At 42.1% G+C, this 27,300-nt stretch overlaps 1 protein-coding gene across 15 annotated transcripts; it reads left to right on the top strand.

The window, feature by feature from the left end:
* Nucleotides 1–7,365: 7,365 nt before the first annotated feature.
* On the top strand, nucleotides 7,366–19,687 carry LOC112902262. 15 transcript variants are annotated; one of them, XM_025971231.1, is made up of 10 exons: nucleotides 7,367–7,600; nucleotides 9,275–9,400; nucleotides 10,068–10,159; nucleotides 10,755–10,833; nucleotides 10,953–11,899; nucleotides 12,719–12,779; nucleotides 12,851–12,963; nucleotides 13,401–13,491; nucleotides 16,788–16,850; nucleotides 16,955–18,517. In XM_025971231.1, exons 5-10 carry the CDS (start codon nucleotides 10,953–10,955, stop codon nucleotides 17,489–17,491), a joined length of 1,812 nt encoding a protein of 603 aa, XP_025827016.1. In that variant the 5' UTR covers nucleotides 7,367–7,600; nucleotides 9,275–9,400; nucleotides 10,068–10,159; nucleotides 10,755–10,833; the 3' UTR covers nucleotides 17,492–18,517. The 15 variants fall into 15 exon arrangements, with proteins under 15 accessions (XP_025827023.1, XP_025827016.1, XP_025827020.1 ...); XM_025971235.1 differs by having other exon boundaries at nucleotides 10,068–10,149; XM_025971232.1 differs by having other exon boundaries at nucleotides 9,279–9,400.
* Nucleotides 19,688–27,300: the final 7,613 nt, after the last annotated feature.

Consider the following 27,300-nt stretch of genomic DNA (forward strand, 5'->3'; position numbering starts at 1 on the left):
TTCCATACGGTAAAAACTTTAAGATTTTGAATTTAGTTCAAGATTTCAAAATAAAACCCCATTCCTTGGTTTCTTGAACTTAACCTTTAAAGCAAAGTTGTAGCTTTTGAAAAGTACTGCAACTTTTGTTTTGGCCATTTTCTCATTTAAGCTCTAGATTTATGGGAAATTATAGTTTACCGATAAGCCCCTAGGATTTCTGTATTTTGCAAACAAGTCCCCCGGACCCCTCCCCTCTTCTTCTTCCTCTGGCACCCCTGCTGCTCCTCTATTTCCCCCTCTGCTCTGCTTCACGTCTGACGCCGCCGCCTGCCCCGGCCATGTGCTGAGCATCGACCGTCCCCGGCGCCACCTCCAGCTCCTGGCCGCTCCACGCGTCACTTGGACGCCGGCCGCCGCCCCAGCCCGCCCCTTCTAGCCCTTTTCCGCGCACGCCACGCCGACCCGAACGCTGCCCGGTCGCCAACTCGCCGCCGCCGTGGCACGGACCGAGCACTCCCTCTTAGCCTCCATTCTCCTATCCACGAGCTTCTCCAACCCGTGCCCATCCCATTTCCCTTCTCTCCCCTCCTGCCCGCGCGCCAGAGGTGCCACCGCATGCCATGGCCGCCGCCGCCCCCTGCTCGCCGTGGAGCACCCCTCCCAGACCTTTCTCGGCTCCAATCGACCCTGCATCTAGCTTCCCCATCACCTGCTCGTGCTCACCAACCCCTAACCGCCATCGAATTCCCGCCGAAGCCACCCCGTCGCCATTGACCCTTCCACCGCCGCCACGGGTCACCGTGGGGAGTACCCCTCCGGCCATGCTCCGCCCACTACAACCCCCTAGCAAGCTTCCTCGCCACCCACTGAACCTCTCCAGCCCCACCTCGCCGCCCTTCCCGCACCGGAACCTCGCCGCCGTCGAGCTCCTCCTTGACGCCGTTCTGCTTACGCGGGAAGCCACCCTCCGCCCGTTCTCCTCCCCAACCAAGGCCACCCCAAGGTTCGCCATGACCCACTGGATCTTCCTAGCACCTTCATCCTCGCCGCCGGCGACTGGAGTTGCCGGAATTCGGCCATCCTCCTTCCCTATACCCTGTTTAATCTGGCCAGGGACTACATTGCGAAGATCAAAATCTTTTTAGGGTCTTTAGTGCAAAACCCAGGGGCCCATCTGTAGTATTTTGTTTCAGCTCTAGTTTTCAAATCAGTGAACTTTTAAATTCCATAGAAATTTGTAGAAAATTCACAAAAATACAAAACCTGTTTTGTTTGAATCCTTAAGTCAAAATCTACAAGTTTTATGTTGTGATCTTGAGCTGAATGTATTTGAATTGTGATCTAGGTTAAATATTAGAAAATGAGTGTTTTATTTGTATCTCCTGTTATATGTATGTGTTGTAGCTGAAAATTGAATCATAGGATGTGTGTCTCAAGTAACGATTTATGTAAAATTTGCAGATCTAGTGCTGATCCCTAGCTAAGGATTTTAAATACCTTTGTGATATGTTGCTTGAATCTCTAATATTTATTCTAGGATGATCCTGTTAGAGTTTATGGTTAAATCTTTTACAGTGGTTTCTTCTAGTGGAAAATAATCCATGATAAAAATTTTAGAGTCAGTAGTACTGTCTAACTTAAGTTATGAATTTATAATTTAATTCTAAGGTTAATTAATTTGTGCCAGATCCTATTCATGAAAAATTATGAAAATAATTTGAAGTGTTACTCTTGAGTAGTGTAACATGCTCACAACCTTTCAATACAAGATCTTGTGTATAACTCCTGATATAAATAGATCTTAATCTAATAGTGCTGTTTTTGTTTATTTTTGTAGCACAATTTCTGTAAAGATAAATCTTGATAAATTCACAGTAGTTTAGTTATAGGATAATAAGTACCTAGTAAAACTTGCAACCCCAGTGTTGCATTAGTTTGATATGTAAAAATGATTCATGTTTTGCACATGATTTACTTACCATATTTACTCTAATTTAGTTGGTGCATAAAATATTCTGAGAAATTTAGGATAAGTTTGTTTCTAATAACTCTTTGTATCCTAATTTTGATGGTATTAGAATCCATTGCTAACTTAGGACTTATCTAATTAATCAAAAGCTATAATTCTTAATTAGTAATAATCTAAGTTCTTTTAAGAAATAAGTTAGCTTGTTTTGCAAAGTTAATAGTGATGTTTAATGCATTTAGTCTGGTTGTATAGGATAGATTGGTCTCGGTTGAATCTGTATAGCATAATAATTTTTATGCCAAGCTTTGTCTGTAAATTAGTGGTTGTTAGTTATAAACCATAGTTATGAGGATAAAATAAAGTTAACCCTAGTTGATTTGCGTAGTTAAACATGTTGTTTAGTGTAACTAATTAAGTTAGTCTGTACTCGATAAATGACTGCCCAGTAGAAGAGTGGATGATATATTTGATAAATGGAATGCTTTTTTTCATTTTGCATTATTGATAAGTTTGATAGTCTTAGCTCGTATTTTTGTGATAGACATGTATGATGTTAGTTAACCCTTTCACACGAGTGCTCATGCCCTACTATCGTGACCTTGTCCTTATCTGGTTTGCAATCTTTTAGGGTCCCTTTCTGTATCAAAATCCTTAGTTACCCCTCTCTATCAGTACATTTCTATCGGCCGATTTATCGGTTGAGATATTTGGCCACACACCCCTCAGCTATATACCCATAGAACACACCCCTATCGGCCACATGCCTTTTGACTGCGCGTCTGTAAGACACCCATCAGCTATATGCCTACCCACCACACGCCCTCTTTAGCTACACATCTATCGGCACAAGCCCATCAGCCACATCCTTTTCAGTCTAGTTCCACGCTTGTGGTTTATCAGCCTAGTTCGATATCAGTATTCTATTCCACCTGGTTCTTGTAGCGGGTCCGATTTAAATGACCCCATCGGCTGTACGCCAATCGATTGTTATACTGACGTAATCAAGCCGATGCAACCACACCTAGTTACCTAGGATAACACATAGGCACAGTCAGTGCAGAGTAGGACAATCAGCTACACGGCTAATATGCCCCAGTAGATATAGGAGAACATTAAGGATGAAAACCGGCTACACAGCCGACCCACCAATCGGCTGAATACACCGAGACACAAACCGTACGGATACATAGTTTGACTAGTCTACCAATGCACCATCGGCTAGTTACTCGCACTAATTAACTAGCTATGCCGATACATCACTCGACTAGTTCTACCCGATGTGTAAATCGGCTAAGGTGCCGATGCACTAAATCGACTAGTATGCCGATTCACAGATCGACTAGTACACGTACACAAATCGGCTCAGCCGATGTTCACTAATCAACTAGTTTTGCTAAAGCATGGATCGGCTATGCCGATACGCACGCGATCGGCTAGATACGCCGATACTCACACAGATTAGTTAAGACACAGCTGCTTTAGGAAACACCCCTCTGCTAAAATAATCGATACCTTCATCGATCAATTAGGAAGTCGATACACCTATCAATCAACTACACAGGCCAAAGTACACAACCCTAGATCAGTAAGATAGCACAATTGACACGCCTCTGTTAGGCACAACCAAGGCACATCAATCAGCTAAACCTGATGCACCCTCATCGACTAAGGCAAGCCAATGCACCAACCAATCAGCTAAACAAAAATATGCTGATAACTAGATCCAATCAATAAGATCCTTCCTTGTTCTATCCTTGAAGCACTGTACCTTTAACATTCCTATCCATATCAGCCAATTTGACCCCAGGTGAACTCAAATCGGCTAATCTCTTCTGTTCATATACAGAGATCGCTCCTGCCGATTTCTCTTCCAAACAGAAATCAGCAGATTTCCTAAAACTGTGTAGATAGCTCCCTCCTTTACCAATTCTATCGGCTGAACCCTGTTGTTTCCAATCGGCTCTATTGTAATCCTCAACATATAGCCGATTTTAATTAGTTGTCCATCTAAAGCTCTATCTAAGTTTAGTTTAAGATCTTTTTGGTTGTTATATGAGTAACATGTTAAATGAGTGTTGGATTGCAACTTTATTGTGAAGTAAGATAGTTTTATGTGCACACTTTGAATGTAATATTGCATTGCATGTAGATACGACTACTTCCGCAAACGGTACCTATGAGATCTCCCAGGAGTCTGCAGAGGATGTTTCTGAAGACCAAATGGACATCACCAAGGGATTATTTGAAGCCCCGAACCAAAGTTCGGAAGATAATAATACTAACATCCTTGACTCCAGCCCCACCAGTAAAGGCAAGCCTCGGACATAAGCCCACTACTTTATTTACACTGCAATCTACATTTATATATATACTTGTGCATTAAGTTCTTAGGAATTGTCTGGAAACCCTAGTTGCATATTCCTAGGAACCGATGTACTGAATATTAGAACCTGAGTCCGACTAGTGCTATGCTAATAGGACCGGTAGAAGTCGAGTGATTTCCTGTCACTCGCGCGATATAGGAATTGGTTGCTTACAATCCTGCAATCACTATAAGGATGACGGACGGGGTTACGTGCAGTATCATGGAAAGGAATGATACCCCGTCTGTGTTGATGAATTTGGTTAAGGCCGCAGTATGTGGTAGTGGCAGTTAAGCATTTGAAAGTACTAGCCACATGCCGTGACATATGGTAAGCGGTAAGCCTAGTAACCAATCGGCCCGGAAAGTGGACTCGTCCCCCACCACTCGACTTTTAATTTATGTTTACACGCACCAACGTGTGGGAGTATGTTCTGCAGAGCAGACGGGAATACGATCATACAATCGTGCTGTAGACGTATGTCCTGCACATTGGATGTGCGTATGGTCCTACAGTCGCTTGTGGTTGCATTGTTCCACGACCCGGAATGAAAGGCAAACGGTTGCTTCGGAACGACCTGTCGGTGTTCCAAGCGTGTGAGTTAGGTTTACCTTGCAAGGGTTGAAATTCGATTCAGAATCGTCTGTTTCTCGCGGAGATTGAGGCTGCTTAATACTTCTGCCACATAGAGTAACAAGTGCAATCCTACGATGAGTAATACTGAAGCATGCCTTAAAAAGACTCTTACCTTGCTTGAGTAGTCATAGGTGCTTACCTAGAATGGTTAAAGGAACTAGAACCTGAAAGCTAAAATATGAAATTAAGGAACTACTCTTTGTTGCTTTTCAGCTGAGACAAAACCCAAAGCCCCATTAAAGCCTTCATGGTCTAGTTATGGGCTAAGTATACCCTAATTCTGGGTAAGCCTTGTTGAGTATTAGAGTACTCAGTCTTGCAATATGACTTTATTTCAGGTAATATCTCTGAAGACCCTACTCTTACCATGCTATGGCCCTATGCTCTTCCTGATGGTTGGTCCGTAGAATGGGACCCGTCCCCGGCCAACATTGATCATACCGAGTGATGTCATGCTAGGGCTTAGCATGATGTCCGTGCTGGCGACATATATAGTTGTCGTATTTTAAATTCTGCTGCCGTGAACTTGAAACTTTAAAATAGTTTGTAATAATTTCTATCAGTTTAGAACTTATGCTACTTTTGGAAACTCTTATAATATAAATGCCTGTGATATAAAATATGATGGCAACTGTATCTCTGGACTCGCCTTCGTGCGAGGTACCTTGTTTGATCCTGCATTCGGTGGTTTATCGGGACGTTACCCGACAGGCCAAGGGGTTATACTATTTGAAGTACGTTGGAACCCTTGAGAGAGGACTTGCGTACTTGAGCCGATGTAATTCAGGTTGGTTCTGCCACAACTTTCTTCCTTATCAATTTCAGGTCAAATTGACTGGCACGTCTTACATCTACGCGAAGCTAATTGGAGCCTGCACCGGAGGAAAGCAAATCTTCCTGGTCCTCGTGTGGGGTTACGTAGGAAGCCGATTGCCGGTTTTTTACCTCAACACACATGTCTTGTGTATGGTCATCTAGTAGCTTATGTTAGTTATTACATAGCTAGCACATGAAATACTATCAATGTGATATTTTACTCTACTATTATGATTTGAAGTGTTGCATGCATGTTTTCTAATACTTAGATAGAATAAGATTTTTTTAGCTGGAACAATTTGTTATAATCCTAGCATTTATTAACCTTATTAGTTTAAATATCATCACGACATAATTAAATTTTACATGACAACATCTTGTTCAAAATTCTTTTAAATAAAATTTTGACCTCTAACATTTCTTAACACTTTCATACATGCCACACATCCTCCTTCCTCAAAAAATCTCCCTGCCATTCTTCATGATGCTGGCTGTCACGACCTTGACTTTACCATCGATGAGGGTGCCCACCATATTAGCATGCGTGCTCGTTCCGACGCTGTAGTCTGATGACCTGCTGATTTACACCTGCTGAGCATTCACGGTTAATCCATATCCCTAAGTAAGATTATGAGAAAAGCTCAAGACTCACGATCTATTTATATTTGACTTGCTAAAAACTTAATTCAAGCTAAGCTATATTTAGAATCAAACCAAGCTTGACCTAATCTGGAGCTCGTGAGCTCCAACGATCCGAGATTGAGGTATTCAATGAAGCTCGAGTATTTTACTTTTGCATGGCATGTGCATGCACCCTGCTACCTCTATTAATTAAATTTCCAATCATCGAAAGTTAAAATAACTAGGTAGAGGCTAGAATCTTGCATTAGCTAACGAGATACTATATTGCACAAGGCTAAAATAGGTACAAAATAATACTCTCTTCATTCCCTTTTCTCTTTTGATAGTTCTATTTTATCTTAGTACAATGATTAAGAAGAAGAATGTTGCTTATCATGTCATTAATCACAACTTCTCGTTTTTGATGTTATCATATACGTACACTAATATCTATTTTTAAAAGAAGCTCTGCATGGGAATCAAACGGCCACCGATATTATGCCTAAGATGTCAACTCAAATGGGACTATCAAAAGAGAATAATTCAATTTTGCAAATAAGACTATCAAAAGAAAATAGAGGAAAATAAAGCTAAATGTCCATGTACGCTTATCTCTTCATTTATTTATCAAATTAAATGTGTCTTTTAGATCAAAATTAGTGCATAATTTTATTGCACTAGTACGAAGACTGTAAACTTGGTAACCGAGTTGAATGCGTGTCATGGAATGAAACTCCTCTCACATCCTATGAAAGTCTCACTTCTCTCGTCTCGCAATAACCCTATAATATTAGAAAATTTGCTAATATGATATAACATTTAATGCTTATAAAATTTCTACTAAAACTAACTTTATACGTGTATCTTTTTATCTATTATTGATACCGCTATGGTGAAATTGTTCTGTCGTGATGTTCATGAGAGTTAAGAACATTTCGGGCTCATATCCACCTCGGCCCGGATGCTCCAGCTTTAGGTGGCAGGCTCGCTCGAGCTCGGCTCATTGTCAGCCCTCCCGGTCAGGGCAGCCGCTCAGGGCCTCAGCTTCATCTCCTCCCTCTTCCCTCTGTTTCTTAAACCTTTCCCAGTTTCCCTTCTCTCGGACTCTCTCCTCGCTTGCTCTTCCTTCCCTGGCGGCGACGACTGGGCGAGCGGCGGCGCCATTTGTCCTGTATTCGCCCAGCCCTTTGCCGGCGACGAGCGCATCCTCCAGGTATGCCCGCCCCTTCTCTTTCCTTCTGCTGTGCGAGACGGAGCACCCCAAACCCTAACAAAACTATTTGTATTCGGATCTGAATCCAGTTACAATATATTACCTACTAACTTCGATTTCGTTTGCAATGATTATCGGGTGTACATGTGTACACCCATGTCCTATGCTGGGTCCGCCCCTGGTATATACCTGTATTATACCTAATAACATGGATTTTTCGCAAAAGTTTGTCGAGATCCTAGTTATTGGATCCGACCCTGACGCCTAGTGCCTAGGTGCCTCTAGGCGGCGTGTAGGCTACTAGCCTGTGGAGGCCGAAGGAGAGGGAGGTGATGAAGGAGGGGGCGAGGAGGTGGAAGGAGGGGAGGGTGCAGTATTTCCGTGCTCAGTATGTCATTTAAGCAATTTTTAAAATGAAAAAAAGGATTCGGTGTTAGGCGGGAATAATTATGTGCTAGTTGGGTGGTGGGCCCCCATAGTTCCTAGCTTGCCAAGGCAGCTTGTCGATATGCACTAGTCGGGCGGTTGGGTTGCCTAGTTCCTAGCTCGCTTTGGCAGCGGCTGTTTGACATGGCATATGGATGGTGAAGGAGAGCGGTGAGGAAGAAGGAGCCAATGAGGAGGAAGAGGTGGAAGGAAGGGGAAGGTGGAGGAGACAAATGGATGTTGGGAAGTGGTCTAAATGGGGCGAGGGGTGAGAATGACAGCAAATGACATAGATTCAGCGGCAGCTAAGGTTTACTTGACCTCATCCAGGCATCCACCTTGCTGCCCCGACTTCTGCCTAGGTGGCCGGCAGTGTAGGACATAAAAGTGTCTGCCAGCCACCTTATAGCGCCAAAGCTCTTCCTATGGATGCCATTTTTTTAACACCAGTTGCCTGATGAGCCGGCAACGATTAAATGTTTTCCATGGAAAGTTATGAATGCGCATATTCTTTGAATTAGTTGCTTCCATGACAGTTATGCAGAGCATTTAATTACATGCTTTTAGGAGAGAACAAATAGTGTGAATATGTTGGTTGTTTAGGCAAATCATGAACAATTTTGCTATAATGGTTTTACATATTGGACGATTCTTGATTTCGAGTTCCCTAAACTCGGTGTAGTTTGTGTTTGATTTGAACAACATCGATCCCCTCTTATCCATGAACCTCAGACACAACATGGTGCCTCAAAACTGTTAGTATCTCCTGTTACAGCACTGCAATTTAGCAATTATGTGCTTGACCAATTCTTTATTTCATCATGATAACTTCAGCGAATTAAACTGCTTATTTTTATCATGATAGCTTCAGCAATTAAACTATGTTTTTATAAGTATCTGACTGTATTTGGTCAATTTAAGGCACCATGTGGTAGTTGAAATTCAAGGATCTAGGAAAGATAAGAAGGGAACGATGCAGTCATGGTGAACAATGTATTATCTCAACCAGTTGTAATTTATCTTAATATTTATTGAGATCATTTATGCAGAAAGTTCGAGATCCTTGAACCTTATGCTGAATTTGTTTCCAATTTGCATTTGTAGATTTTGTTCCCAAATATAGGCCACAAAAGGAAACACGGTTAGCTTAGGCACATCGTTCTCCTATATGCTTCGGTCCATACCCAAATTTTCATTTTGTGCTAGACACCCCCAGCCATGATTTTCAAGGTGTTGTCACCATCTTAGGCAGGTAATAGGAGGAGAACACATGGTGGATCAGGGAAGAACAGCTCTTCCAGCAGAGGATGGGGTTGGCAGTACAGATGAGATGGGCGGCAACGGGTGGCAGAGGAAAGGGTAGCAGTCAAAGAGGTAGGTGTTAGTGCTGGTTTAGGTGGAAGGACTTGCAACAGGAATGAGGCATGGGGATGCAGGTAGCAGTGTGGGGATCAGCTTCTGTGACCGATGGCTCTGGGTGATGGTGATGTAGTGTGGTTATGGGCTACCATGAATGAGAAACAGCTTTGGGTGAGGGGGCTTTTTTCATGCTAGGGCATGGGAAGGGAGGGGGTGCTTGATAGTCTCATTAGTCTGGGATTGAGCTTTACTTGGCTAGGTGACTGATTGCCTGACTCTGGTAATGGCCCATTTATATTGCTATTTCTCCTTTTCTGGCTGATATTTATGTATTTGCTTTTGAAATACTAATTTAATTTATTTGTGTACGGTGCCGCCTCACCTCACCCTAAGTGCCTAGGTGGTAGTGGGGGAGGGTCTCCTTATCTCTCCCTCGTCCGTCCTTAATGGCCCATGCCATCTGTAGTCTACCCTCCCAGCCCCTGTTTACCCTCTGTTGTTTCCCGGCATCCTCTTATCCATACATGATCCTCTTTTCCTACCTCGTACCTTCTCTGATTATAGATCTGGTACTGGCATGCGCTTTACTAAACTTACTAAATCTGATTTTTTTTGTCATATATATTTTAATCCTGCATCTAGGTTCAATTTGTGGCTCAGCAATATTGACTCTTTGTGACAGATCAATTCCTACTTCTCTGGTGATGCCTGCATTTCGGATCAAGACTGAAGGATAGAGGAATACACATGAGTTGAGGTTGAGGGTAAACAGAGGTTTTACACTGCTTCATTCCCTCCTTTGTCATGTAACCTGGTTGTATATAGTTGATTTCATTATTTTTCGGTGATGAACTGAACCCCTGATTATTTTGAGTTGAAATGTTAGAACTCCCATCTTTCTCCAGTATTGCTTGCCTGGTCTTGAGGGCGTTGTCCAACATTTGTTTTACCCTGCTGTATACACTAAGATTCGTTTTTGTTATGGGGATGAATGTGTTTATTCAAATTTTTTCCTCGAATGCGCAGGACAAATCTGTTTATTCTGTACCCTGGCGTCTTTGGTTGTCATTTCATAATTTGTAGCTTGTGTTGTTATATAATAGAATATTTTTGAAATGTCAGCGAAGCTCTTATAAGTGATGAAAGCCTGTCAACCTGTGGATTATAGTTGTTCCATTTGTGTTTCTTTGCACTGTTTCGGAAAATAGGTATAATTGTGAAAACTTGGAAGAATTAGGTTGCAGGACTGAAACCTTTTTGCGTCCGCTTTACTGATATTGGTATTCTGATTGTTCTTTTTTTTGCGGATTGAGTAAGAGCTTAAACCAGTTTTTATCTTAATTTTTCTAATTCGTTATCCACCATACAGGAACTTATTCATAGGAATTGGATGATCAGATTACTTCATTATGCTTAAAGTTTATTAAGCAATATACTGCAACTGATAGGTATGATCTTATAACTCGTAAGAGGAAGAGTTGTTAAGTATGAGTTTACTTTCTTATTCTAGTGTTGATTTATTTGGGTTCTGAACAGTTTGTTGCATGCTGTCACATGAGCTGTACAGATGACTCCAAAATGGAATGAATGCTCTTCAAATAGCTACAGAGAACTATCTTCACATGTAATTGGAGAATCCAAATCACCCTTAACAGAAACAGTCCTTTCACCCACAAGCTGTTTTGATTTACCAACTGCCAACAGAATGTGCTCCCTATCTCCACAGAAGAAGGATGGCAATGTTTATAAAAGGCGGAAGATGGATAAGGATTCAAATTCTCTTGCGACAAATGAAGAGTCTAAAGAAACGATGCAAAGTTGCACAACTTCTGATGAGCAGTCGTCATTAGTGCTACCTGCAGTCTCCTCAGAAGCAATGCCTTCCAATTCAACAGCCAACATGATAGGTCGTATCCTAGATTGTGAAGGGCCTACAGGGGTTTCATTGGAGCGAAATTCTGGTACTAATGTTTCAAATATGTCACCATCTTCCATGATTCTATACAAAAAGGATGCTCCTGAATGTTCATCATCAAATATCAGCCCTACTGAACCAATTACTGAGCATATGTCACCAAGGGATCTTTGCATCGCCATACTGAAAAAAGATGGACTCATAACTGAATCAAGAGCAAGAATTAAAGATGAATTCACTGACAATGATGCCAACCCATTGTTGACATGCAATACTTGTGGCTGCTTGGATCGTTCATTAAAGATGCTAATATGTGATTCTTGTGAAGTAGCATTTCATTTGCCTTGTTGCATCCCTTGTATTAAGGAGCCACCAACTGACGAATGGTACTGTGCGCCATGCTTGTGTAAGAAACCTAAGAGTCTTTATGGCAAACTCTTGGAGGGCAAGGTCAAGCCTTCCAGGAATACTAACCAAAGGCCTCATGGCATGAGTCATATAGAGTACATGCTTAAGGATGCTGAACCATATGTTACTGGGGTTCGAATTGGTAGAGATTTTCAAGCAGAAGTGCTAGAATGGTCTGGTCCAACCTCCAGGTGTGTTTACTTATGCAAGGCATTAGTTTTAACATTTGCATTAATAAAAAGGGTCATGTATTTTTTTTATATCAAATTTCAGTTTGTGAAGGTTGCTAATTTCTTGCAGAAGCATTTGTTACACTTTTTTTTACTGTTTGATCCCTATGATCTAATGTCTTGTTCAAGAAACATCATCTTGACATTTTTATGTATGATTTTGTATGATATGCTCTTTCTTCTTTTGGATTGGATGCTTACATAGCTGAATCATATATAGATTACAGTATATTATTTTAGATTATCCGTATTCCCAAATCATCAGATATAAATATTACAGTATATTGTTTTAAATTATCTGTATTCCCAAATCATCATAGTTATCTATTCTATCTGATAGCTACCTGACGATTATCTCAAAAGGATCAATCTTACTTTCCATTTTAGAACATACGATGAATGTTTTATCATTGGAACTTTATCTGCTGTCTTTTTTTTTTTTTCATGCCTTGTACAACCTTTCCATATTTACATTTCTGACTAGTAGCCAGTATTTGATTTATTGGTATGTGCAACTTTTGACAGCAGTCAACATTGGATATTTTGTAATTACTGATCAGTCAAATCATTTAACACGTACTTCCATATAAAGTAACCGTGTGAATTTAAAGCAGTGATCTGGGGGCTGCTCATCTCATGAGCCCAGGCCGTCCATGACATGTATAAACTGTGTTTTGGTGTCTTGTGTTATGTTATTTCATTGTCATACAGCAGTTTTCCTGGACCATTTTTTAAATTTGTAATACTCATATTTATATTTTTTTTAAATTATTTGTGCAGCAGTGATGGTTATTTTGACGAGCCCTCTGAATTTGACCCTGCTGAACTAACTAATTTTAATGTAAGCTTCTACCTTTGAATTAGTAGTGTTCCTGGTACAAAGTTTCTTAAGCTTGTTTTTTGTTTGCATAGTTGCGCAAAACAAGTAATCAAAGTCAATCTTCCATTGGTAATTGGATACAATGCCGTGAGACCTTAAACCCAGGAGACTCTGACAAACAAGTTGTCTGTGGCAAATGGAGAAGGTAATGAAATTTTCTGTTATGTAAGTTTCCAGATATATATGTCTTGTTAGTATGTTTTTAAAAAAAGAAATTGACAACTTAATCTATGCTAATTTGTGATCAAAATTACAATTTCAACTGCAATTTTCCCCTGAGTAATAACTTGGTAAGTTATTTCATCGTTATGCAAGGTTCTCAATGAATGTTGGAAGCTTTAAAACTTTCTTTTCCCATCATACTGCAATGTTCCTTTTCTCTTTCATTTTCCTTTCTGTTGGTGGTATGTTGGGTTTCAACTCTAGGCTACCCCAACTTGCTTTGAACTAAAGCTTTGTTCTTGTTCACTGAAAATATGGAAGTTTTATGCAATATAAAATATAAATTTTACTTTCTCTTGTTCATATCTTCGGCATTTATGAAGGTACATTGTAACTATTGTCTCGTGGTATATCCTGCAGGGCACCCCTATATGTTGTACAGACAGATGATTGGGAGTGTTTTTCTTGTCTTCTTTGGGATCCTGCACATGCTGATTGTGCTGTTCCGCAGGTAATATTGTACTTAATTTGTAACAGTATTTGCTGATTGACATAGTTTGAATCATGTACCTAATGATCTTATGCCTTTTTTTTTTGATAAATAATGATCTTGTGCCTTTGTTTCCTTATTACCATGACTAGCATGTCATAATACTTTTATGACAGTTTTTTGAGTTTTAGTTAATCTGTTTCTTATATCCAACTATCCAAGGTACAATGACTATATGGGTAAAGAAATAATCTTTTTTTTCATAGTAATCTTCAGTGGGTGTGCGCCATGTTAAAAAAAGCGCTAGGCGGTTTCTAGGCGGTGACCCACAGCCTAGAGCCTAAGCGAGCCTAGGCGTTTCAAGGCGTTTTTCTAGGCGTTTTGCCAAATATGCAAATATCATGTGTAGATGAATAAATTATACAAACATTGTAGCTGAATAAGTGAATATAGATGAACTGATCCTGGACATACCTTAGTTGATGCAAAGTAATGTTCCTACATAGCAATTCAAGTGGTCTGCAACCATAACAACTCCTATCTGCACCATATGAACAGTTCTGCAGTTAGATATCAGCAATACAAGTGATAGAAAAACTGAAAAACAGACTAGCAAGGTAGATACTTATCTAAATTATCTCAGCCATCTCCCATCCATGAGACCATATCAGCAGCAAGGACAACTAAACAAGGTGGACAGCAGTACAGATTTTACGTCACACAAGTTGGACAGAAGTAAATTAAAAAAACAGTCACACAGCAGTTCATAAGTTTAAGACACATAGTTCACATGTATGCATCAGAAAACATATAACATGACATGATAAAGCCCCACTGCATATCTTCTTCAATAGAGTTCCATATTATCATCCTCATCTTCTTGAAACTCTTCTTCTTCGGAGTCAAATTCTTCTCCTTCATACAGCTGTCTCACTCTTGCACTTCTACCCAGCTCAAGTTGTTCCTCTGCTCCCACTGCATCTCCAATAACAGACCAAGGTACCCCTGTACCTTCCATCTCCTCATCTTCTTCATCTCTATAGACAACAAGTGCACACTCATCTCCATCCTCATGCAGAAAACCTTGAGCTTCTGTTGTGTCACTAGACAAGAGAACATCACTGATCTTCTTTGCCTTGATCTTTTCTTTCTTATTAATCATCTTGGAGTTGAATTGAATAAATACCAATTTTGTTGAGCCGAGTTGTAGTAAGCCTATTTCTCTTCTTAGTGTGTACCTATAAATTTAAAATGAGAGCATTTTCAGTTCTGCAATTTAATTTTAATGCTGCTGAAATGTTGACACTAGATAGGTACTAACCATTTCAAACAAGCTCCAATTTCTTTCACAACCAGAAGAGCTTGATGTCAAAGATAAAATCCTTGTAGCCATCTTCTGTAAAGCTGGTGTTTCAGTTCCATAGAGCCGCCACCGAGATGCTGAAATAAATGAAAACAACTCTATGTTACAGCAATCTTGTTAGATGAAAGTGTGACAAGTCCTTGCAAGCTTTACCTGGGTTATAATCAAAGTTTTGACAAGCCTTGCAAGCTTCTTGTTAAATGGTCCTTCTCGATTCTGAAGCTTCTTTAGTTCAGTGTTCACAGCCTGATCTTGCTTATCCTCATTATGATGATAAAAAGTCTCCACACAACTGATAAATCCTTCTGTTATTGTGGCATCATCAAAGATTGATGGGTCACCATAACTATAGTATGGATTGAGCAAATAAGCAGTCAAATGCAATGGAGAATCAAGTCTTCCTTTCATCTTCTTCTCAATAACAGCAATGACATCCTTGAAACGGGACTCAACATTTCCGAAGGGGACTCTTTGATCTCTCTCTTTGGCTTTAGTAGTTCTCCAAATAAGAAACCCATGGATGGCTTCACATCCCCATCAACCAAACAGAGAACTTTGACCAATGGCTCAAAAACACTCAATGTTAGCTTGACATCCTTCCAAAAGGCTGGATTCAATATAATAGTTGTGGCATCTTTTCCTTTCTTTGATTTCACATCCTTCAATGTGTCCCACCTACTATGAACCATGATCTTTCTTAGCTGGTCCTCCTTCTCTTGCATGCTGTTCAAAGTGAGGAAGGCTGAAGCAAACCTAGTCACTCCTGGCCTAATTATCTCTCTCCCTTCCGTGAAGTATCTCAAGCACTTCAATGTTCTTGTGTGTCCATAGACAAATATGGTGAATGCCTTTGCTCGGTCAATCACCTTCTTGAACCGCGGCATGTTGCCAATTCCTTGGAGCATCAAGTTGATTGTGTGAGTTGCACAAGAGGTCCAAAATATCTGCGGTCTCTTCTCAAGCAATAGCTTGTTTGCTCCCATGTTGTTAGAAGCATTGTCTGTCACAACTTGCACCACATCATCCAGACCAATGTCTTCAATTGCTTTGTCCACTAGTTCAAAGATGACTTCACTTGTGTGTGACACATCTGACATCTCTTTTGAGCTGATAAAACTGGTTCCATCAGCACAATTAGTGCGCAGGTTCATTATGCTTCTCCTCTTCCTATCTGACCAAGCATCAGTCATAATAGAACACCCATTCTTCACCTTCTCGGCTTCACGTTCTTGCAGCAAACTCTTGGTTCTTGCATATTCTTCTTCCAGCAATTTCTCTCGCAGATCATACTGAGATGGAGGTTCAAGTCCAGCTCCAAACTGTCCAATTGCTTCACACATTTGCTTGAACTCATCATTGTCACATGCATTGAATGGTATTGCTGCCAATGTTACAAAAAAGAAGGTTAATTAGTGTTCAGTACAGGCATAATAGCATCTAATAAATCCTGAAATGTAAATACAGAATAGTAATTAGAAAATTACCATGTGTATAGACCCATCTTGCAATATATTTATGCACCTCATGTGTTCTTTCTTTCCAAAGTTCCTTGTTCAGCATCTGTTGCTTCAAAGATTCACTTTTGGTTGCTTTAGGGTCAATGGCACGTGTCCATTTGTCCATGGGTCCTAATTTGTGAGGCTCTGAACTTCCAACACAAGTCACTTCCTCTTCCTCTCCATCTCCAACCCGAGAAACATTCACCTCCTCTCTAAGTTCTAGCTCACAAACCGTTTTCTCCTCCCTCTTCCTTTTTGCTTCATCTAGTGATTTTTTGCACTTGTCTTTAGCCTCCTGTGTGCTGTCCCTGCATTTCCTCACATTCTTTCCTTCATTGGCCACATGTTGCTTCAATCGATAAATCCCTCCTTGCATGACCTTGTCACAGAAGTGTATTGTTAGCATCAACAAGAACCCCATATTCCCATCCCACATAATCTGAATTCCTTTTCAGGACATTGGCTCCCTCAGTTTCAGGTGCAGCTGCAGCCTCTGCCGTCGACATCCTACATTCAGAGTATACTCAGCCTAACCAGTGACATCTACAAGCCTAGAATACAGGAATAGAGGAGCTCAGGAACTTAATCTATGGTGCATATACACTAATACTAGTATACTCAGTTTCAGGAACTTAATCTATGGTGCATATATACTCAGGAACAGAGGAACCAAGTGTTATCAAGTTCAGTCGTACAGATCCAAGAGTTAAACAGAGGACAGGAGCAGAGGAGAGGAGCAGAGGGAGGGAACAGAGGAGACGAGCAGGGGAGGACTGACCTTTGGCCTGGCCGGAGAGTGGACTGGCCGGCGGGAGCAGATACACCCGGCGGGAAGGGGAGTGCCCGGCAGGGAGGGGATGGAAGTGCCCGACGGGGAGGGGAGACCGGCGGGGAGGAGCTGCGCTCGGTGGGGAGGAGCTGCGGCCGTTGGGAGCAGCTGCGTCTGCGAGGCAGGGTGTCAGCAGCCGTGCGCGGCCTCCTTTTCCTCCCTCTCCCTCTAATCTTTCCCGTGCGCGGCCTCCTTTTCCCGCGCCCCAAGCCATCTGTGCTTGCGCACTTCCGTGGGGCCGGAAATTTTCGCGCGGACTCGCCCGCGCATCCGCTTCAGCGCCACCTAGGCCTCTTCGGCGCCGCTGAGGTGCCTCCTTTCGCCACCTAGGCTCCGCGCCCGCCTTGGGGTGCACCTACCCCCATAGGCCAGGCGGGACCCCCTCGCCTAGCGATTAGGCACGCCAAGGCGGCCGCCTAATTCCGCCTTTTTGAACATTGGGTGTGCGTGTGTTTGGGCGTGTTATACTTTTTGCGTTCTTAATGTAGTGGCAGCTCTCCTGTGTATTCAAGAAGAAAAAAGAATCTTTAGTTGCTCAAATTTTTAGTCACCACTTTTGAACCAAGATAAATTTCTTTGTCAATTCTGCATTTATGTTATTCGAAGGCGTATCAGTGAAATCAGTTACACAAAGAGGTCCACATATTAAATGTTAAAAATGCATAAATATTTGAATGACTGATTTATGATATTGCATACTGTTGTTCAACCCATGCATGTTAATTCTACGCTTGTGTAGTGTACTGTTAAGCTAACCATGTTAATAGGGTACTCTATTTCTTTAACAAAGGATGATCTACCAGACTAGCTGCCTTACTCCTAAATATGGCTGAAATATGTTGGACATGTAGAGCAAAAGAAACTACAGCCAGAACTGATTTTGTTACCACTTCATAAGCATTTAACCATGGATACATTTCCATTGAATAACGGATCCATTGGATATACTTTTGTAATTACCTGAGCATATGTGCATGATTTTACCTACAATTTATTCATCTTTCTGTCATTGGATTACTTTTTTTCCTTAAGTAGATATCCGGAATTTTAGACTTTTTGAGCAATTCTCTCTCTTGTTGGGATCGAGTGAAACTAGTAAGAGGGCTGTCTTTAGTGAGTATTCTCCGTCCACCAGTACATTGAGATCTTTTCTTTTTATGTACCATCAGAAATGCTTGATAATTGGTAGTGTGCCCTAGTGCCTACTGCCTAGTGGTTGTAGTTGTCCGACTCTGACAGGTACCTCAGAATCATGTTGGTATCTTACCCTCCATTGGTATAAGAAACCTCTTGTTGGTCTATTGTTACTTGTCAACATTTTTCATCAATGTTATTTATTTTCTAAAGTTTATATTCCGGTGTAGGAGTTGAAGACCAGTGAAGTTTTGAAGCAGCTGAAGTTTGTAAACATGGTAAGTTCCAATCCTAGTGCATTGTATTTATTTTATTACTCGTTCTACAATAAATAAATGCAGTATGCCTTGTTTCTTGTGTCTGACAAATCTATAAAATTTGGTAAGAGGCAACGATAATGAATGAGTGCCACGAATCTGTTCAAAAAAGAAGAAATATGAGGGCACACAGCTCCTACAGAACAGGACATGAACCTGTGTTTCTGACCTGTCTACATAGTAATCTGTACAGGGCTTGACCTGTGCTACATGGTCCAGGATGCGGGTGTCGGTATAAGTAACTGGGTTCGAGTATCCGATTTGGCAGATATTTTTTTTGGTGGGACATGCCAACATGCCAAAGGCCACTTGGAACATACAACGGTGTAGGCCTGACTTGGTAAAAAACATAGGACACGGGTATTTGGGTCGGATGGCTTGGGTATTTGGGTTGTACGGGTATTTTGAGTAATTGTGGTTCTCTGAATGGACTTGTCAACAGGGCTGGGTCCTTATAAAATAGTAAATATCGGCCATATAGTTGTGGGTTGGAATCACCATCTGATTTGTGATCCTAATGCTTTTCAACTGTTTATAAAGTTACTACATGAGGTTCTTGCTTTTAAACACCATGGTTAGTGTAGCAGAAGTCTTCCAGGTGTTTTATTTACTGCTTTTCAACTGTTTATAAAGTTTCTTCGAGTTCAAACTGACACCCTGTTTATGTCTATGATATTTCAGCTAAAGAACCAGCTGGTGGACCAAATCCAAAAGCCTGCTTAAATCCCAGTGTCACAGCGGGGTGGTTCCGTATTGTGTGATTGAGTTACTGTATGTGGGGTTATCATGTAACTAGCCATCAGTGGTCAGTAGAACATATTGGAATTTTGCTGTTGTAGCCTGTTCAACTGATCTGACTGTCGACGCTTTTCCCCTCTGTACTGTCCTCTATAGGTTTTTGGTAAAAAAGAATTGTACAACATAGGACTGTCTGCACAGTTTTGGAAGCAGCGCGTCAATACTGTGTAGTCGCTGCTAATGTTCCTGTAATCCTGCGCTAAGTTTTGTTCCATGTAACTTTTGGATGAGGCTGGATGAAGAGGGAAATGGGGAAAACCAACTCAAGATTCTGGTATTGTGTGCTATTTCATGAATTATCTTACAGGGATGTAATTTTGTAAGATGCCTATCGCGTGTTTGTGCACGGCAGATGAGTGTGAGGGAGCCCTTTTCACCGTTATTAATGAATCCATTAGACTTCGCAGGTAGATGTTTGATTTTGAGTGCTATACATTTCATGAGAATAGGCATCTTGCATAGGCTGGGGAAATGGTCTTTCGGAAGTGCTCCCGAGTTATGATTGTTAACTGCTATTCATCCTTCATCTACACATCTGCAATCCCGAATCTTACCAAAAGCAGTGGAAAATAACACTTCTTGGAGTCCGCCAGTTTTGAAATCCTTTTGTTTCCTCTATCATACGTCAAACTGGAAATCAAACACGTATATCCCTTACTAGCTCTTCAATTCCTATCTTATGAATGAAATAACATGAAAGCAAATCCGAATTGATAAAATTGTCCATGGTATTGTAAGTGAGGCCTTTTACACGTCCTAAATTTTACTAGGGACTGAATTTCGAGCTTCTTACAGTTATGGTGACTTGTGTGTCAGGGACGCATTAGAGCAAGTATAATAAAAACATATAAGTGGGATGTATGAGTTACCACATCACGTAAGTGCTTAGGTGGAGGAAAGAGGAGAGAAAGAGAAGAGAAGTAGGCTAAGGTCCAGTTTGGTTCCGAAGGGCTAAAATTTAACTCTATCACATCAAAAAGAATCTTGCCATTTTGAAGTATTAAATAAAATCTATTTCCAAAACTTTTTACACATTTGGGTGCTAATTCTCGAGACGAATTTAACGAGCCTAATTAATCCATGATTTACTACAGTGATGCTACAGTACACCTCATTAGATTCGTCTTGCGAATTAGCCTAGAGATTTTGCAATTACTTTTGTAATTAAATTTTATTTAATACTCTTAAATAGCAATATTCTCTTTGATGTGATAGGTTTAAAGTTTAGCACCCTAGATCAAACACCCCATAAACTCACATGATCCAAGATATTATGTGAGAGAATAAGATGGACCATGTATTAATGATTTCGACATACCAACAGGTACATATTATACGCGTGGGCTGTTATATGGGCTGCAACTAACATGGCACTAGCATAGCATAGAGCCAACTGCTGGCTAAATTATTAGCCTTGCTCTTAGGCCTTCGGTAGGAGATCAGTTCACGGATTAGAGGTGGCTCTAAGCTTAGTTTTCTTTTTTCCTTTTTCTAGAGACTAGTGTAACACCCTAAAAATTCACCTTTAGAGTGTCTAGGATGGTTCTATAAATTTTAAGCTTCAAAAGAAACAGTTTTGGAGTATTTTAAAACACATCATAGCCTCAAATTTGATTTGTTGCACTCATGGTGCTGCATATTTTAATTTTGTTTGAATGTGTTTGAGGTGTAGAGTATTTCCAGAATTTTTTCCCAAATTTTTCCGGGTTAAATTCTATTTTTTCTGCTTTATTTCTTTTTCTCGGTAAAAGAAAATCTCTTCTTCTTTTTCCTTTCTTTTTCTTATTTTCTTTTCTTCTTTCTCTTCCTTGTTGGGCCCCTCGCCACCTCCTCCCTCCGCTGGCGGCCCAACTTCCCGCGCTGGCCCACTTCTGCTCTTCCCCCTTTATGTTTCTCTTGGGCCAACCCCTTCTTTCGTTCCCTCCCCTTTTCTTTTCGGCCCGTTAACCGGCCGAACCCGCAGCCTCCCTCTCCCTTTCCCCTCTCTTTCCCTCTCATCAACGGGCGGGTCCTGCCTGCATCAGCTACCTCTAGCTGGCTTCGTACCGGACCCAGCCACCACCTCCCGCGCGGCGCACCACAAGGCCAGCCCGACTTCAGCCTCCCCGGCCTTCTTTACCCCTGCCCCCGCGAGACTCGGCACCCCTCATGTCACGCGCCGCCTTTTCCCCTCGCGTGCGCACGTGCTCTGCGCCGCCACTAAGCTCACCAAGCCTCGCACCCTCGATCTTCCCCGCTACTGCACCTCCGCCCGCGTTGCCGCCATCAACTGCTTCATGGTAAGCTCGGGTGCACCTCGTTCTTTTTCCCCTTGGTTTTGCCTCTGGCCAAGGCTCTTCGCCCTTGTCGGAGCCCGCTGCTGGCCGCCTCAGCCTCTCCTAACCCCCGTGCCAACTTCCCTATGCCGCCCTTGTGCTCCCAGCCAAGCCGCGCACTTTTTGGTGTGCTGTAGTGCCCAATTGGCGCAAGCCGGCGGCCTTGAGCCGCGCCTCTGGATGGCGCCGCCGTGTGCCGGCGCCTACCAGCGCTCCGCCCAGCCGAGCCACCTGGGCCATCGGATCTCCATCCGACAGTGTAGACCTAATCTAGGCCTCGTCACCGCCCTGATACTTTCTTAAAAAAACCGTTTTCTAGGAATAAACCTTTCATCCTAATTATTTAAAAATAATTATATTTTAGTCCTGTTTCTATCATTTAACCCCTATCTTTTTCTAAAATAGAATCCGCCATCCATAAGTCATGTTTTAATGCTTTAGCCCTCATATTTTTTATAAAATTATGTTTTAGCCCCTAGTTTCTTTCTGTTTAGCCTTTTTGTTAGTTTTTCTCGTGTTTAAACCCTACAAAGCTGTTTTTAGCATATCCTTAGTATTTTAAACCCATTTTAAGCGTTCTTAGTACCGTTTTAATCGTTGTAAAGCGTAAAACTAGTTTTTAAGCTTCTCTTCTCTGTTTATCAATGTTTGATACTATTTTAATTTATTTTCATTTTTTTCTTTTATGTGCTTGTGTTGCTATTAATTGATCGGGATGCATAGATGAGGAGTTGTTCGAAAATTTCTAAGACCAAGAATTTGAAGTGACTGAGCAGCAGCAAGGGAACAAGGAAGACAAGTATATTCCTTGATCATATTTTTTCCTAATAATATTTATTTATATTTACTCTTGCATGCATTAATTTGATGGGTCCTTCTTTATCCATATTTGTTATCCATGTTCTTGAAAGCCGGGTTATTTAATTTATGCTAGGTAGTTTGCTTAGTTGCAAAACAATGGTTATGCGTGGTTTATGAACTCAATACTGGATAATTGGCTTATTTAATGGAACTGCTATGACAAATGGTGATTAAATGATTAATTTAAATGATGGAGTGACCACCTGAGAAAATAGTGCAACAACAAGAATTAATTTACTCTGGTCTTAGTTAAGTAATTGGATGTCTCTAACTTGTTAGTGGTCATTCCAATGCAAGAGGGGGGCTGTGATGAGATGTTCGCTGCTTGCTAAGGGTGTACGCATTTGTTTGTTTTTTTTGTCACGCCTTGGGGGAGGTTCACTCACGCAGCGGCTGACACCTTAGTGGGCTACTGATTTGTTAGAGCATCTTCGGAAAGGCTTCGTAGTGAATCCCTACCACTTACCTTGGAAATATTTAAGGTGCTTGCAAACCTAGGTATCAAGAGAGAGACGACTTGTGGGTAAAGTGTACAATTTCTGCAGAGTGTAAAACTGATATATCAGCCGTGCTCACAGTCAAGAACGGCCTAAACCCTCGCATGATTTAATTAAATTGAATCTGTGTTTAATTCAATAATTTATTTATTTCAAGCTTATTTATTACTCAATTATCTCTTTATTTCATAAACATGGGCAATATTCATTCGTAGCTTATTAAATAGGTTGTTAATGTTACGTTCAACTGTTCATTAAAATGCTTACCACTTCATTCAGCTAGCCTTTATCCTTGTTTAAACCTTGCATATCATTTATTTTCTAATATACTTACTGAGTAGCAACCATAAGTGTACTCGCTCTTGATAAAACAACACTGCTCAGAATAACCAGTTTGAGAAGTTTTCGAAGGATATTTAGAACTACTAGGCGTATGTCCCCCAATTAGTTGTCGTTCAACTGCTGGAATAAATGCGAGATTAGGCCATATGGACCGAAAACGAGCTTTCATCTTCCCGATTTGGTCGTTTCTTGTTCATCTCCTCTCCCCTAGTCTCATTGGTCATTGCAGGGGACAGAGATAAATAACATTAATGGCCAAATATGTTAAACCTAGTGACATCTTTGTGATTTGTGAAGGTTATAAAAAACACTGCAGAATGAGAGTGTTAACGGTTGCGATCCTAGTCAGTGTAGTGTGCAATTATTATTTCCTGTGAACCAATGGTCAGGGCTCGATACACACTTATGTGATTGGAACAATAATCTTAAAGCATATTTTATTTATTGACGTTCTGTAGCAGTAGAACATTTGGATATATGCACTGCACTCAGGGGCAGATCTATCCCTGACTGAAAAAAACATTTATCACCTGATCTACTGTAGCACATGCGCCATCTTTATTTTCACCCTCTGTATATAGAGTAACTGGATATGAAATTCATATCGGTACCACAATGATGAGGCAGTCTAGATCTGCCCCTCATAACACCAGATCATTTTAATTTGGCATGCAGCAGCACTCCGATGTGCGTCCACGTCGTTTGCAGTAGGCGTCTTCACTCCCAAAGTGCATATGTACGCAAAACTTGGCGCACTTTTGCGGTGTACATGGTGGTGGGTAAGGGAGGCATGTATACCTCGGCGGCGGCGGTCGGCGAGGGCAGCTGATGCCTACATGTACATCCAACACATAATGCGAATCAAACATGACGGGTTCGTCACACAAATTCATTTGAACATGCCAAACATAAAAACTCAAATTGAAAGTAGGGTCTGTTTACGACTTTACGTACATCCCCAGCTTGGCAGGACGGTGAGGTAGAATAGATGACAGTAAGAACTAAGAAAAAAATCACGGTCAAATACGAAATCCTCGCCATGTGAATCTTGACGAGTGTGATGAAGAGAATGACACTATTCAATCTTCTCTTTTTTTGGAATTTGTGTCCGTATCACAATTCTATTTCAATATACATGTCCTCTCCTGTATACCTTACACTAGTGTTATGATATCCATGGACAAAGGGTTTGATTTCTTCTTACACGAATAAATTCATGACTGTTTCTCATAATCTTGGAATTTATATCCTAATCATATCCGGCAATGTTTCTCATATCGCAAGGATAGTAGGCATGAATGAGTACGTCAATGCTCCCTATTTAATTTTTTCTCGCTAATGCGGTATTTATTAGGGATTATGATATAAGACCATATTTTTAGAATGTCGCGTTATTAATATGCATAATATCGCAGAACAGTACAGAAAAGTATCACAACCATACTCCATATAGTAGTTATACAAGGTCATCTATATTGTAGTTATACTAGGTCTTTATAGTATTCATTTATATGGCAACGACAGTCCAATGCCTAGAAGCAAATTGGACGTGGACGTAGATTCATCACGTCATCTTGGCCGAAGTCTTATGGTTAACAAACCACATGAATCAGGTAATATTATCCACATAGTATAAATCCAAGTTATTTCTTAGTCATACAAGTGAAGGAATATTACAAGATTCAATTCCCTCAATGCCATAAAAATTTTGATGGCTCCCTCCAGTGCAATAAAAATTTTAGAAGTTCCTTCAATGCCATAGAAATTTTGTTCTATCCCTTCAATGCTATTCCGTTGCTATTTCCATCCATGTGATGTGAAGTTTGGTTTAAAAGACAATTTTGCCCCTGGTCGCACCAGTCAATGCCTAACTCCTCTCTCTCTCGCTCAACTCAATTTTCCCCATCCGCCCATACTCCCTGTGCGTCGAGGCGAGCTGGGCATCCCCGTGCCGGCCCGGTCAGCCGTGGGCGTCGCTGTTCTCTTGGCTCCGGTCCCCTTGGCGTGGTGCGACGAGACCTTTATTTTGGCTTTGGTCCTAGCTCCACAAGGTTCTTGGATCATTCCATGTGACCACGACAATGTGTTGCGTCATCTATTTAGGGCCAAGTCTGTGACAGTTCAATTACTTGTACGCTAGGCACATAATTTGTTAGTGTGAGGTATGTGTTTGTTGGTGTAAGTTTGTGTATGTTTATGTGAAGCTTTTGAAAATTTAAAGTGCAAGTAAAAAAGGGGTATTTTTATAATTACAGAAACATCTAGGGTTGTTTTTGCAAAATGTATTTGGATAGGAGTTAACTTCGAAATAAGTAAAGGGTGGTTTTGCAAACATATTTTCTTACTTTATTCCCTGTATAAAAATATATATTTATCCGAAAGTCTCATTTGAAATTTATGTGTTGAAGGGTGTAAAAATTTTGGGTAAAGTTGTGAAAATAAGGGTGTTTATGTAATTTTATAAAAGTACAAGTCCTTCTATGCAAGTAGTTGAATTACAAAAGTAATTTTCAAAGTTACTCAGGGTTAAAGTGTAAAAGGTGCGAGTCATTATGACATGTCTATCCAATCATTATGACGAGTCTATCCCGTCATCATGACGTGTCATAAATGCTTGCATTTAGGTCCTGAATTTTATATAGTTACGCTCTTTAGGACAAAAGTAATTCAAATCCAACTTTTGTTCAAAATTTAATGTGTAAAGATATAAGTTTTGAGTTTTTGAACTTGGGCCCTAAAGCAATGTTGTAGAGTTTGAAAAACTCTCCAACTTTCGTTTTGGGCATTTCTTCATTAGGGTTTTAGTTTAATGGGAAATTTATGCTTTACAGAAAGACCCCTGCAATTTTCTGACATTGTGCATAAGTCCTTGGAAAATTCCATCTGTCTTTCTCCTCTGCTCTCCCTTATCCTGGCGCCCCTTTTCTTTTCACCGGCAGCTCCATCCTCATCTCCACCCCGGTTCTTTCCCCCCCCTCCTCTCTCTCTATCTCTCTCTCTCTCTCTCTCTCTCTCTCTCTCTCTCTCTCTTTCTCTCCTCTGCTAGGCGCTCACGCGGCGGCCGCAGGAGCAGGCTCGGACGGAGGCTGGCGCAGGCGGCGGCGTGGGGCGCTGCGCAGGCGGCGGCGCGGCTCGGGCGGCCGGCCGCGGGAGGAGCGGGCGCTAGCGGCAGGCACGCGGAAGCGGCTCGGCGCGCGGGCGAGCGGAGGCGCGCAGGCAGAGCGACGGCGGGCGGCTGCGGCTCGGCGCGCCTCGGCGCGGGCGCCGGGCGAGCGCAGGCGTAGCGCGAGTGGGCGGCTGCGGCCGGCGCGGAGGGGCTGGATGTGGGCGGCGCGAGCGAGCGGCAAGCGCGCGCGCGGGGCGCGGGGCGCAGGCCCGAGGTTGGTGGCGGGCGGCTCGGCTGGAGTGGGCGAGCGGGCGCTGGATCTGAGCGAGCGTTGTGCCAGGCGGCGGCGCGCGGGAGCTGGAGTGCTGGCGCAGTGCAGACGGCCACGAGCAGCTGGTGGAGCGTGCAGGAGCATGTGCGGGCAGCGCCAAGCGGGCGGCATGAGCGGGCGCGCAGGTGGAGCTTTGGCGCGGCAGTTTGGCGTGGACCAGTACGAGGACAGTAAGGCCCGCGCGTGGAGTACCTGGTGGTGGTCCGACACGGGCGGTGTAAGCAAGACGTGACGCAGGCCAAGAACCCACGCTGTTCGGGCGTGCGCGAGAGCGATACGGCAAGGCCGGGGTGAGCGCGGGTCTGGCAACAGGAGAAGGAGGAGGAGCTGTGCAGGGCAACGACATGCAGGGCGACGGCGTGCCGTGCGGGCTGCGAGCGGATCCGCACGAGAGCAGCGGGGCCACGCGTGGAGGACGTCGGAGGCCGTCAGGGAGAA

The sequence above is a fragment of the Panicum hallii genome, chromosome 8, assembly GCF_002211085.1.
Source record: "Panicum hallii strain FIL2 chromosome 8, PHallii_v3.1, whole genome shotgun sequence".
NCBI classification, from domain to species: domain Eukaryota; kingdom Viridiplantae; phylum Streptophyta; class Magnoliopsida; order Poales; family Poaceae; genus Panicum; species Panicum hallii.

What these genes read in the sequence shown, in the direction of transcription:
- LOC112902262 (XM_025971231.1), top strand. Translation starts at nt 10,953, where the DNA reads ATGACTCCAAAATGGAATGAATGCTCTTCAAATAGCTACAGAGAACTA. An exon ending in CTGAACTAACTAATTTTAAT is followed by an intron (nt 12,780 to 12,850) that starts GTAAGCTTCTAC and finishes TTGTTTGCATAG; the next exon opens with TTGCGCAAAACAAGTAATCA. An exon ending in CTGATTGTGCTGTTCCGCAG is followed by an intron (nt 13,492 to 16,787) that starts GTAATATTGTAC and finishes ATTCCTTTTCAG; the next exon opens with GACATTGGCTCCCTCAGTTT.